Here is a 12,382-nt window from a genome sequence, read left to right on the forward strand (position 1 = left end):
TCCAACACGAAAATTACATTATGGGAATGTAACTCACAAGCTGTGTACACTGGTGTTCTACACGACGGACTGAAATGTGTGTTGAAATTAAGTCAGCGTGTTGGGTGTTCTTTGTATTGTTATGCAGAAATTATTTTCTCCCTCCCCAACACCCAAACATAAGCAGTGAAGGAGAGTGAAATAATTCACCAGGATACTCTCATGCAGTCTGCACTGTGACTGAGAAGTATGGGGCAGTCCCAGAAGCATCATCACTGCTCAGAAAGCAATGGCTCATAGCTGAGTTATGAATAAATGGGCAAGGAAAGCAGGACATGGCAAAATAATATCGCACAGATGCACATAGCTTCAGGATCAGGAAGAACCCAAAATGTATGTGTGGTGTGCAAGCTTGAAGTGTTCATCTGTTTTAATCCAAATAAAGCTAGTAAGATAAGGTATCTTATTTTCATGAATATTTTCACCTTCCTATGCACTGGCATTGCATATTCAGGGCAATTAGCTGAAGAGATGATCTGATCTGATCATAGTTGTGAGTTCCATGAGTATTATCAGTTCCTGTGCATCTGTTTACCCATTCAAAAGTACAGAAAACAATGTGTGTGTCCTTGATGTTCATGTTACGAGCAGTTGGCTTAATTGTGCATTTTGTTCATTAATCAAACATACAGAAATCAGTGGGTAATTGATGTGCATTGCTTGGATAATTTGCTTAATTGCTGCAAAGCAACTTTCATGGTTAAGCTGATGCATCAGGTTTTCTCAAGAATTTGATTATAATACATGCCACCAGTTAGGGCCATTGTTGAAAGCCGTGAAATGAGGAGTACGGTTTTTTACGAGAGGAATATTACAGTGCTTGCAGCATCTCTGTGTGATTCAAGTATCGCAAATGGTTCATTAAGAAACTATTGCAGTAATGTTTATAGCTTGTTTAATTGCTGTCATTCCTTTAGTATAAGATGTAATGACTACTAGGACACAGACCTTTTGACCAGCTTTTGCCTTAATAGGTGTTTATACTTACTACTCAAGAGGCATGAAGGGAATAGAAATATTTGAAGCAAGAATACATACATAATTAATATAGATTATGCCTTAATTGTAACTGTTAAGCGATATTGAGTTAAGAGATCATTTTTTTAGGGGGGAAAACAATATACCAGTAGACCCAGGGAATTCCCAATGTATTAAAATAGTAGACGGACCATGCAAGACTGAAATTGGCCCACCAGTAAAGTAGACAGCGAACTCAAATATGATGCCCCTTTTCAGGTTGCACAAGTAGGGCTGTTCAAAATGTTAATATGTGAACATTTTTACAGTTGTTCATAGAGCTGAAATGCTACCCAAAGATTACGAGGAGGCAGATGCTAATTGTTAGTAGATTTTTTGGGGGGGGGGATTTGTAACTGGTTAATGAGGTGGTCCAGGGACTAGTGTTTTGTTTTCTGTCTCTTGTTTTAAAATGAAGGGGCAGCTTGACAACACACACTTGGGAAATGGGCCCACTAAAAAAAAAGAATAAGAGAATCAGCCCAATCTGTATCAAAGTTAGTAAAGAATACATTCACCACCACCCTCACATTTCAGAGAACTTGGGGCCCTTCCCCTGGATACCTCAAAATGTCTCCCCTTGTTTCTATTCAAAGGTCTACTGAAGGTGGGAGAGAGGGTTTTATGCTGTCCCAAGCACAGGATCACCCCCAAATATAGTCCTACTTACCAAGAGACAAAACTGCCCTTGGCTGCTTTTCCAGACTAAAGCTGCTTATATATAATTACTCTTAACTTTGGATAATTGGCTTCCTAAATAAGTAATGCCATTGTGATTTAGTTGGCATTGTTTCTAATGGACACAGGAGATTTGGATTTAAATCTCCGCTCAGCCCTGAAATTCTCAAAGTCTGCCTTGGGAAGCTCACTCTAGTGCAAGAGCTTTGCCCCATGTTTGCCCCATATTTCTGGCTAGTCAGCTACATATTGCAGGTGAACATTGTGTGCATATAGACATTTTCAAAGAATCACATCCGCCTAGACCGATTGGGTGAGACACCTTTTGAAATAGCCCCAGAAAGAAGGGCTACTCTGCAAAATCAAGTGTCTCTCTCTTCAACATTCCTCTGTTGTAGCGGCCAACCAAAACTGTTGTGGGCATCACTTGGAATCCGAGCTCCATGAAATGATTTCTTAATGCAGCAGGCATCATTTTGGGGTTCAGAAATGGGAACTATGGCAAGAATCTAAAATTCCTAATTAAATGCAAATCCCTTCTGGATTCTATCCAGAAGAGCCAATCCCGACATTGTCTGCTCTTCATGGACAAAGCAGATTTCAGTTCTGAGAAGTAAAAACTGTCTATGAGGTTTTGACATACAGGCTTCCATTGTTGGTTATTTGCCTATTCCATACAACACAAAGCAGGAAAACATTCAGTTGGCAGAGATGCAGTTCATTAGATGTAATGTAGCTGGGCACAGGCATCTCTTTGCCTTAATGTTGGCCACCCCAATTCTGCAGACCTGTGAAAGAATTAGCAGCCTGTCAAATGACAGTTGGTTTCCTATATGGTCAATGCAGCTAGAACTCTTTATGTTAAATGTTGGAGATTACAAACCATACCAATAAAAAGAATGGGTTGGGGAAAACCTGGGAAGCCAGCTTAACATATTTTCTAAGAGGTTGAGAAAGAAGAGAAAAGACTGGAAAAATGGATGAAATCTATTGATTATAGTAAGGGATTTCAAACCAAACAAGCGTTATGGATTTAAAATGGAGTAGTATTTGTGAATCACTATTTTGGAAAATAGCTATGTTTTATTTATTATGGGATAGAATAAGGAATCTATGGAAATGGTGCTTTATGTTTTAACATGGGATTATAGCAGGTAGGAGGATTAATCTTCTGAATGAGCTTTTGGTTAGTAACATTATTGTTAAGTGATTATTAAGGGATAATGGTTTTGCTCACTTATAATTAATAATCTTACTCATTTTGTGTTATAATTATTTATGCTGTTGTGAAAACAATAAGATATATTTTTTAAAAAAGAACTTGTAGTCTGTCTGCCTACAAATCCTGGCTCTTGGCATGTGGATGACCTCAAAATGTGGAGGTGTTTCTATTTCAGCTTGCAAAATCTTTGTAAATCACAAGAGGTGGTTCTTCCTTTGCAAAGTAGAACTAGGTTAGCATTTTTTTTAAAAAAAGAAGGCAGCTGGTTTTAAATATGACAGGGCTTGCTTTGCTACACAGTCAACTGCTTTCTCCCTAAATCTGGATTATTTGGAAAAACCTACAATTATGTACTTTTACTGAAGTACAAAAGGTGTGTCTCTGACGCATACCACTGCAATATTTCTTTCCCAATTTTTATGTTAGCAAACTTCTCAAACAAAGGAGGAGGCAGAAAAGAATATCAAGTCCTTGAAGCTCTTCAGTCCAGATTATTCCAGCGTTCAGGTTTAATTGGTTAAAAGAAATCTGGAGGTGTTAGTTCTGAGAGGTAGGAAGCCCAGGGAACCCTCTGACAATCCAGATTTGCAGAAGGCACACAAAGTCTGTTTGCTTGCTTGTTTGCTTGCTTGTTTGTTTCAGTTATATTAGCTACCATTGGGTTCCGCTGCTATTTATTTCTTGTTGTTCATGTTGTTTTCTGTAGCTGTGGGGTGACACCATTCTTGGATCTCCCTGAGAATTCTTACTAATTCATTCCCAACAATTCAGTGCCTAAACTCTGGCATTCATGTTTAAGCTTGTAATACTTTGAACCTGTGAAAAGCAGAGCACTGCCAAGGTTAAAACATGTCTTTTGCATATTACGTTTTTTAAACAGTCACAGAAAGCTTTGTTGATAGGTAAGCTGTTCCCGTGCTCTCGTAAGGAGAAAGGTAATTGGTTGGCTTCCTACAAGACTCTTTCCCTTACGTTTCCCCCTTTCTAAGGAGAGAAGTGTTGGCAGAAGCTGAAAGGGTTGTGCGTGCTCAAAGCCCACTTAAAATATTAACAGGATTCTTCAGGGGCTTTTTCCCTTTGAAGGATTATTTACTGTAAATGCTAGTACATGATCTTCAGTGTTCTGTTTTCACATCAGCATTTGTTTGTTTTTCTAGCCTTCCAAATGCCTCTTTATTAATTTTTTTTAAAATGTTGCTGGTATTTTTCTTCTTCTCCAAAGTGTGATGCAGTGACTTCTTAAGGTAAGTAGCAAACTGTCATTGAATGCTTTGAGGGGATTAAAAAAAAGAAAAGGCCTGTGTAGTGAGGTGTATGTTGGACTGAAGTCTGGGAAGGAGTGGGTTCAAATCCCTATTTGGAGATGAACTTTATCAAGATGACCTTGGTTCAGCTAGTTGCTGCCTTTAAACCAAATCTATTTTATCTGGCTGTTAGAGAACATGAAGAGATTATTCCATGCCACCACCCTATAAGGAAGAGTGGCCAACACATGTGGGTGGGTGCATATAGCTATGATTCGTTACTAACAGTAATGGCTTTTATCCCTGAAAGTATGGAATATTTCCTTTTTATGACTGTTCATTTTTTGTCCTCAATTGTAGGTGAGCGTCCTTACAGACCAGGTGGAGGCCCAAGGAGAAAAGATCAGAGATCTAGAAGTTTGCCTCGAAGGGCACCAGCTGAAACTTAATGCTACCGAAGAGATGCTTCAACAGGTAGGAGGAGTGTGGGATTTATAAGGAATTTTTTTGTGAATAAGCAGACTCCATGTACACATCTGGCTCTATAGTCCCTCGAGATAAATAGGCTGGAATTAGATATGTCTCTAGCCTCCTTACAAATCAATTTTTATGAGTTGCTTTTGCTTTCTTGATTAGTTTGTGGTGTTCTATGTTTCAGGCATATAATGCTGTGACCAGTAGGCATGTAAATTGATACCATTGTGTGTATTATTCTTCATTAGTGTGACAAAGAAAAGTCAACAAGAGGGCTGGATGTGGCTGAAAACCTGTTAAACTGGTTAGATGTTCTTTTTTTATATAGCTGTAGAGGTTAACCTAATGAAATGGGTGGCTCAGAAGCTGTTTTCACAGAGTTTGGTTTGAGGTTTAAATAATGAGTGATTTTATCGAATTTGGGAAGTTTTAAGAGTTTTAATTGATATTCATTATTTTTAACTGAGCACCTGTGTCCGAAGGTCTCCTTATATGCAGCCATTTGCTCGCAAAAGCCCACCTTTCTACAGCAGCAGACAAAGAGGGGTCAGTCTTTGCAACTTGAAGTGACTTGCTGAGTAGAACAAAAGCAACTGTTAATACATAAAACAAATTCTGAGGGATTTGTTCCTTGCAGTCTCCAGGCCTGCCTATAATCTTGGGATTCTAGAAGTACATCACACTCTGAGATCCTGGCACAAGGAAATCCCCGTTGCTTTTCTCCAACACTAGGAGCTGGCCCCTGTGTTGAAGCCCCCAAGCATGTGTTTCCTATATGCCTGCATATTCACATAAATTAGAGGATAGCTCAGTCAGTAGAGCATGAGACTTTTAATCTCAGGGTCATGGGTTCAAGCCCCATGTTGGGCAAAAAATTTATGATTCAGATACTGGAGAAAATATGTGGCAAGCATGCTTCAAAAATACATTTTTCTGGAACATGTGAAGCATCCCATAAAAGCACACTAGTGAAAATGTGTTTGGTAATATCATCATTTGCAAGGGAAATTTAATTTAAATTGGTGAGTTGCATTAAAACAACAACCAGGAATAAGCCCTCCATGACCTTCTCTTATGAAGTACAGTATCTAAATTGCATGTTGCTTTCACTGCCCTGAAGTTGCTTGATAGCCCTAAGCAAGCCATGGTCTCTGCAATATGAGGATAGCAATACTGACACACTCAGCATGGTACTTGTACCATGTAAAACTTACAAGATAAGGTAGGTGGGGCGGCTTGAATATTTGTATAGCACTCTAAAGGTTAGGTGTCATTGTTCCTACACACAATTTGATACATGGTAGAATTTATCTTCTGTTTCTCTTCCGTACAGCAACGGTAGATCTTCTCAGACGTTTTAGTTGGGATATTCTTCAAGCTAGGACTGACTCACATAATCAAATACAACTGCCAGCAATATGTTTATAAATATATACTGTGTATATATATATAGTCTCCAGGCTTGGCTATATGGATTCAAAGATGCTAGTGGCAAAGTATTTCCTGGAGTGCAGTGTTGCAAGTACAAACTGTGGTTCAGCATGCCAACTCTCATTGCACATCAGGTTGGTTTTGGAGTTTAGTTTAATTGTGGCATTTGCCATGAGCGTTCTTGAATCTGGGCTGTTGTGCTCTAAACAAAAAGGCACAAACTGCACAGTCCTCACAATGTTAGTCTTCTTCTTCTTCTTTGGCAATCACTCATAGCCGAATAAAATTGTCTTCCATAAAGACGTTTTAACAATGAGTCCGTAAGTGACTGTGGAGACCAATTCTGGATCCACACGTCCTTTTACAGTGGGGAAATTGGTTTCTGGGCGGTAGTTGATTACGTTGTGGATTTGCCAAGCGTGCCTTCCTCTTAGCATGTTTCTCCCTTGCGGCTTGAGTTTGAGTGTCTTCAAAGCCCATTACACCTTTGGTAAAGGCTGTTCTCCAGTTGGAGCGCTCACAGGCAAGTGTTTCCCAATTGTTGGTGTTTATACTGCATTTTTTAAAATTTGCCTTGAGACAGTCTTTAAACCTCTTTTGTTGACCACCAGCATTACGTTTTCCATTTTTAACTTCGGAATATAGTTGCTTTGGAAGACAATAATCAGGTATCCACACAACATGACCAGCCCAACAAACTGATGTCAAAATGTTAGTACCCAAATGGCGACACTTTCATCACATCTATGTCACAGACAACATGCATTCATGAGCATAAAGAACTGGTTATCTGTAAAGGTTGGGGCTCTGACTTCTTTCCCAGCCATGTGGCAGGAGCAGTGGAGGAGAGTCAGAGCTTCTCAGTAGTGTGCTCTAACCGTGGTTTCAATGTGATATGTGGGCCAAGCCTTACCCTATCTTTGATCATCACAACCATTGACTAATTTACTTGGTATCCAGCTATGTTTCCATTTGGTCTCGCTCATGATCCAAAAGCACGTGAGGCAGCTGCATCAGCTGAAACTAAGCAGGTCTGGGTCAATTCAGTGTCTAGATGGAAGGCTGCCCAGGAACCCGATGTGCACTGCCTTGCATGCCTTGAGGAAAGGCAGGATACAAAGAATGTTAAATAAGCACCATCTTGGATGTTTGGTGTATTTAATTTCCAAATACTGCTTTCTGATATGAAAGTGCTGTCCCTTAGTCATTGGTGTCTTAGGCTAGTTAGGATTTCTGGGTGGTAAGAGGAAGGTGATGCTCGTTTTTCCTTTTTTGCTATGCTTGAGGTCTCACTTTCAGCACTGAGGAAAGTTCTGGGTCTAAGCACTGGTGAGGTATGTTTGAAATCAGTCTTTGGCTCTTTTTGCAGGGACTAAGTGTTCAAACAGTCACCCTCCTGGCAAGTTGCATGCTTCTCCTTTCTTTCTAACTTCTCTTTTTGGACTCGTGGTGTGTAAACAGAGAAGTGGAAGGCTGCAATCCTCTGCCTCTTACTGTGTCATCTTGAAATGGTGCAAGAAGCCACATTCTCAGCTGTGTTTTAACTTAAGCGAATATTCCATTTATACCACAGCTGACACACAGCTCTTGTAAAAAGTGCCGCCCTCATCCTAGCGTGATTCTTGCTGAATTTTGGGTAGGACTCTAGCCTGTTTGTTTCCATATTGCTTTAACGAAGGAATGGATTGTACCAGCTTCAACTTTCAGCAGTGTATTTCCCACAAAGTACGTATTAAATGTCGTGGAGTTTAAATGGAATATTCTTTTGGGATGTTCTGTTATACAGCATGAGTTCCTGCTTGCTTTTGTCTTTTTATTATCTTGGAACAGGATGGTGGGGATTTGTGACGGATTGTAAATTCCACTTACCAGGTGAATACTCTCTGTGGGTGAATACCTTGGTCTTACACCAACTATGCAATTCAAGCTAGCTAATATTCCTCAACCCTGTCACCATTTCCAAGTTTCCAGTAAGCATAAATATGCCTGTGCTGCTGTTTTTTGTTACAAATTCATTTCATGCTTAGATTTCAGGAAGATTAAACAGCACTTCAGTGTGAAAACTGAACACAATGTGTTAACTTCGTGCAATGTGGTTTTTGTGTTGCGGTTTAGACATTAATATGACTTTAAAGACAAAGCAAACTTAATATATGACATTGTTTTAACAGTTTCTGCAGGGTTTGCATTTTTGGATCCTTGAATTTGGGTCTTCCTTTTTTTTCTTAAGAAAGGAAAAGATTTGGAGGGGGTGTTTCTTGCAACTTACTTTGATCAGTAGTAAATGACAGATTTATAGCAGTCAGAATAAAACAAAGACGTTGCATCATGTACTGCCAAATTTTGTTATGCTTATTTATAAATGTACTAAACAATATAGATTATACTCTGTCTGGCTGTCTCTGCTACTGTCTTTTTACAGATCCTCCTGAAACCCTTGTAGCCAAAATTAGCTCTGCACATGACATGTATTATCTTTTCACTTCAAAACCAATAACGCAATCTGTACTTTTACTTCTTACAACTCTGTATTTATTCAAGTTGCCTTCCAATTGCATCATACCGCTGGAATACTCTGTAATTTCCCCAGAACAAAGTGGGTCATATTCCACTAATGAACTGCTCAACATAAGCATCTGCTTGAAGATGGAAATAATGACTTCCACATGTTAGCAACTGCACTGTGGCATTTTATTCAAGCTGTGCTTCAGATAATTTTTAGTTCAGTAGACTTTCTGGACCACAAGTCTCATCTGGCTAAAATTAAAGCAGCACCACTGAAGTATAACATCGGCGTTTGCTTTTCTAAAAACTAAAAATTAGGGAAGTTGCAAGGGTGCCATGCATTGTCACTTTAAGTAAAGGTTGTATGTAAGTCCTATTCACACATTTCTGTGTTATATTCCACAGATGTGTTCACCAACTATTTTGCATCTCTTACTTTTGTGCTAGTTCGACATGTCTTTCTAACGCTCTGGATGGTGATCTCTGCTTGCTTCCTTTTATAACTGCTAGCCAGATCCAAAGTTTGTCTTTACTGTTTGTGGCATAACACCGAAATCCATCTGTGTTGAATTCAAGATTAGAGCTCTTGCTTTCTAGCTGACCCTATTTGCATTTTAATGCCGGCTTCAGAAATACTTGAATTGGGACAAGACTCTCAACAGTTAGCTCCAGATCCTGTTTTCAGTGCCAAGACTTAGTCCTGGATAATGTGAAATAGCAGTTAGGGGAGAGTAGCTTTCAGCTTGTGCACTGTATCACTACACCACACAAGCAGTATTTATAAATTGGGGATTAAGAGGGGAGGTATTTTGGCGGTGAGAGTTTAAAACAGGATTGGACAAATTCATGGACCAGATGCCTCTTTAGCCATCAGCTGCCATGGCTATATGGAATCTTCTCCTTCACTAATATAGCACTGCTCTATACATATCCACAAGCTACTTTTCTGTGTTCAGGAACTGCGTGCTTCTGGAATACTAATGACTTGGAGAATTTTGTTCAAGAGTGCCGGGTAAATTGTTTCTCACTACAAGCCTGGAGACTTTCTGTCCAATAGAGCTGCTCCAGAAACCCAAGAACGCCAATGTTGGAGATGGCAACAGGGGGTAGCACTTTTTTCCCTTGGCACATAGTTAAATTATGAAAGTCGTTCCCAGAGGAGGCAATGATGGCCACCAACTTGGATGGCTTTAGGGGAGGATTGAATGAATTCATGAAAGATAAGGCTATCCATTACAACTTGCTGTGATGGCTATGATCTGCCTCCACAGTCAGAGGACATCCTGCCCCACTGAAGGGGGTTTGGTATGCTAGGAACCTGAGGCACATAAAGCATTAGAGATGACAAAGTTCTGTTTCAGTTTTATAGGGAGCACTCCCAAGCTGTCGAGGGCAGCCTAACCACCACTTAAAGCAACAAGAGTTCTTATTTTGTGTGGGAGAAAACCCTCAGCCACCTCATCTTCAAAGTTGAGGCCATGCCACCCTTTGCAAGTTCTGTGATCTCCTCCTCTCCCAAGTTTAATCCAGTATTCTAGGTTGGTGGGTTTGCCCCACCCTGCTCCAAAACACAAAACAAAAAAAGATTTTAAAAGTCTGGACCAAACACTACTCTGTATATGCCTGCAAACTACTTTCCTGTGTTTGGGAAATAAACTCTTCTGGAACACACATTTAGCACAAGCCCAATGCACATTCCAATGCAAGCCTGACTTGGTTGTGCCAGATGACTTTCTGTCCAGTAGAGCTGGCCCAGGAACGAGCAAATTTACCGAAATACATAGGAGCACAGCCGACAAATTAGTCTTAAGAGTTATATTGGGCAGCACTGAACTGGAAAACTGCATGAGCAGAACAACTTGAGCAAGGGGACTTCCTGCCTGCCTCCTTTATGCATGTCCCGCATCACTCCAAAATCTGCTCTGGAGTATTGGGGAAAACCCCAGAACAGATTTAGGGGGTGTGCTGGGGGAGAAGTAATTCTGCTTGCACAAAGCGCTACAGCCTATTATCTGTAGGAATCATGTTGTGATATGTCATTTGAATCCATCCCGCAGCATGATGTTTCAAAAACAAAATTAAAAGCAAGGTCTGATATGTAGGATTCCATACATATCCTGCCTCTGAAATATGTCTGATATGACCATATGCAGATCTGCAGGAAGGTGAGACTGCTTAACCCTTCAGCCTTATCCATTTTGCCACTTAAAAATCTTCCCTCCAAAATCTCTTTTCACAACCACAAGTAGGAAACAATATGAATACAAGTAGGTCTTCTCCTGCACGTGGAAAAGCGGGGACAGGTGGTGAGGCTTAAGCAGAGGAAAAGGGTTAAGCACCTCTCCTTCTGACGCTTTCTCCATATTTCAGCCTCCCATGACAACTTCAGGTTTTTAAAAATAAAGCAGGGAATACATATACACAATTGTGTGTAACATGTATATGAAACAATACGCTAACGTTTAAGAAGCAGAGCTGCAAAATTCATTGCTAAGCTTTCAAAACACACTCAGTACTAACAATTGCTGTGTAATGAATTTGTTCCACTGCCTCAGCAAAAGACCCCTGTTCGGTATTCTCAAGTAAACTTGAAAATCCCTTGCCTTGTGGTGTCTTTATTTTGTCCCAGGTCTAAAAACAATTATGAAGGGTTGCTTTCCTTAATGGTAGTGAACACTTGGGTAAAATGTTTCCATAAACAAAAACATTTTAAAAATGCCTGTGTGGCTCTTAATGTAATATTTATATTCAGTTAAGTGTTGCCTGTAAATTGTTCGATTTGGAGAAGGAAGTACTTTTTCTGTCAGCCATGGAATTGAGTGAATAAAAAATATCACAGACACACACTCCTATTTTTGCAGGAGCTGCTAAGTCGAACATTGCTGGAAACTCAGAAATTGGACCTAATGGCAGAAGTTTCAGATCTGAAGATTAAGCTGGTTGGGATGGAGAAGGAACAAAGCGAATATGAAGAGAAGCAGAACAAAGCTGAGGTGAGCCTTGCTTGGTTGCCATTTGAATTCATGACACTGAGAACAGACCTACATGCTCCATCTCCTAAGTAGATATTTAAAATCTGGCCACGAGGGTCTAGTTTCCAGCCATGACATGGTGCATGGGAGGGTAATGCTGTGCACTTCCTGCACCCTTTGCTAGTCTCTACCAACTATTTCCAAGTTGCTTTTCACGCAGCACAGATCCCAAGCTCGTCTCTGCAAGCTTTACTGCTCTGGTAATTTTGCTTTCTGGTCAGTCTTTGCCAAGGCTGGCGAAGTGAACTGCCATCTCTGTTGAACAATCCAGTTATTCCTGATGCAGAAAATTACCCATCCTCCATGGAGGCTGGTGTCTCTGATGAGTCACTGCTCTGGGTAACCTTGTTCCAGTGAGGCGACATGCACATAATAGCACCTTACAGATAAACACGAAGTGGTCTCCAGTGAGAAAGTTCATTCCACTCTAGACATCTTTGGATGCAAGAGTGGACTCCCTAATTTTACCTCTGAAAAAAAGTGTGCCACAGGTGCTAGAAGTCTGGTGAATACTCTGGTTAAGCAGTTTTTCCAAATATGACTGGGAGCAAACAAAGTGTGTGTGTGTGTGTGTGTGTGTGCGCGCGCACGCGCGCGCGCGCACACACACACACACACACACACTTTACCATGTACCTCATTTACCATATTGTTGTGACCACTCAAACTCACTCTTCTTATCACATAGGTGCTGTCATTTGTTTGTTTGTTTGTTTCGACTTCATTCCATGTTTCCTTCG

General features: G+C 40.3%; 1 protein-coding gene across 11 annotated transcripts in view; it reads left to right on the plus strand.

Annotated features, from left to right (window-relative positions):
* The window catches only part of PPFIBP2 (PPFIA binding protein 2), a 104,658-nt gene that overhangs the window by 55,633 nt on the left and 36,643 nt on the right, over positions 1 to 12,382 (plus strand). For 9 of the 11 annotated variants that reach the window (XM_081198203.1, XM_081198206.1, XM_081198200.1 and 6 more), the window contains 2 exons: positions 4,561 to 4,674; positions 11,472 to 11,603. In XM_081198203.1, the coding sequence (XP_081054329.1) occupies positions 4,561 to 4,674; positions 11,472 to 11,603 (246 nt within the window). Of the gene's footprint in view, positions 1 to 3,937; positions 4,201 to 4,560; positions 4,675 to 7,690; positions 7,831 to 11,471; positions 11,604 to 12,382 lie in introns of those variants that run through there. The other 2 variants (XM_081198202.1, XM_081198209.1) reach the window with 2 other exon arrangements.

This window comes from Podarcis bocagei (assembly GCF_964188305.1).
Source record: "Podarcis bocagei genome assembly, chromosome: 1".
NCBI classification, from domain to species: domain Eukaryota; kingdom Metazoa; phylum Chordata; class Lepidosauria; order Squamata; family Lacertidae; genus Podarcis; species Podarcis bocagei.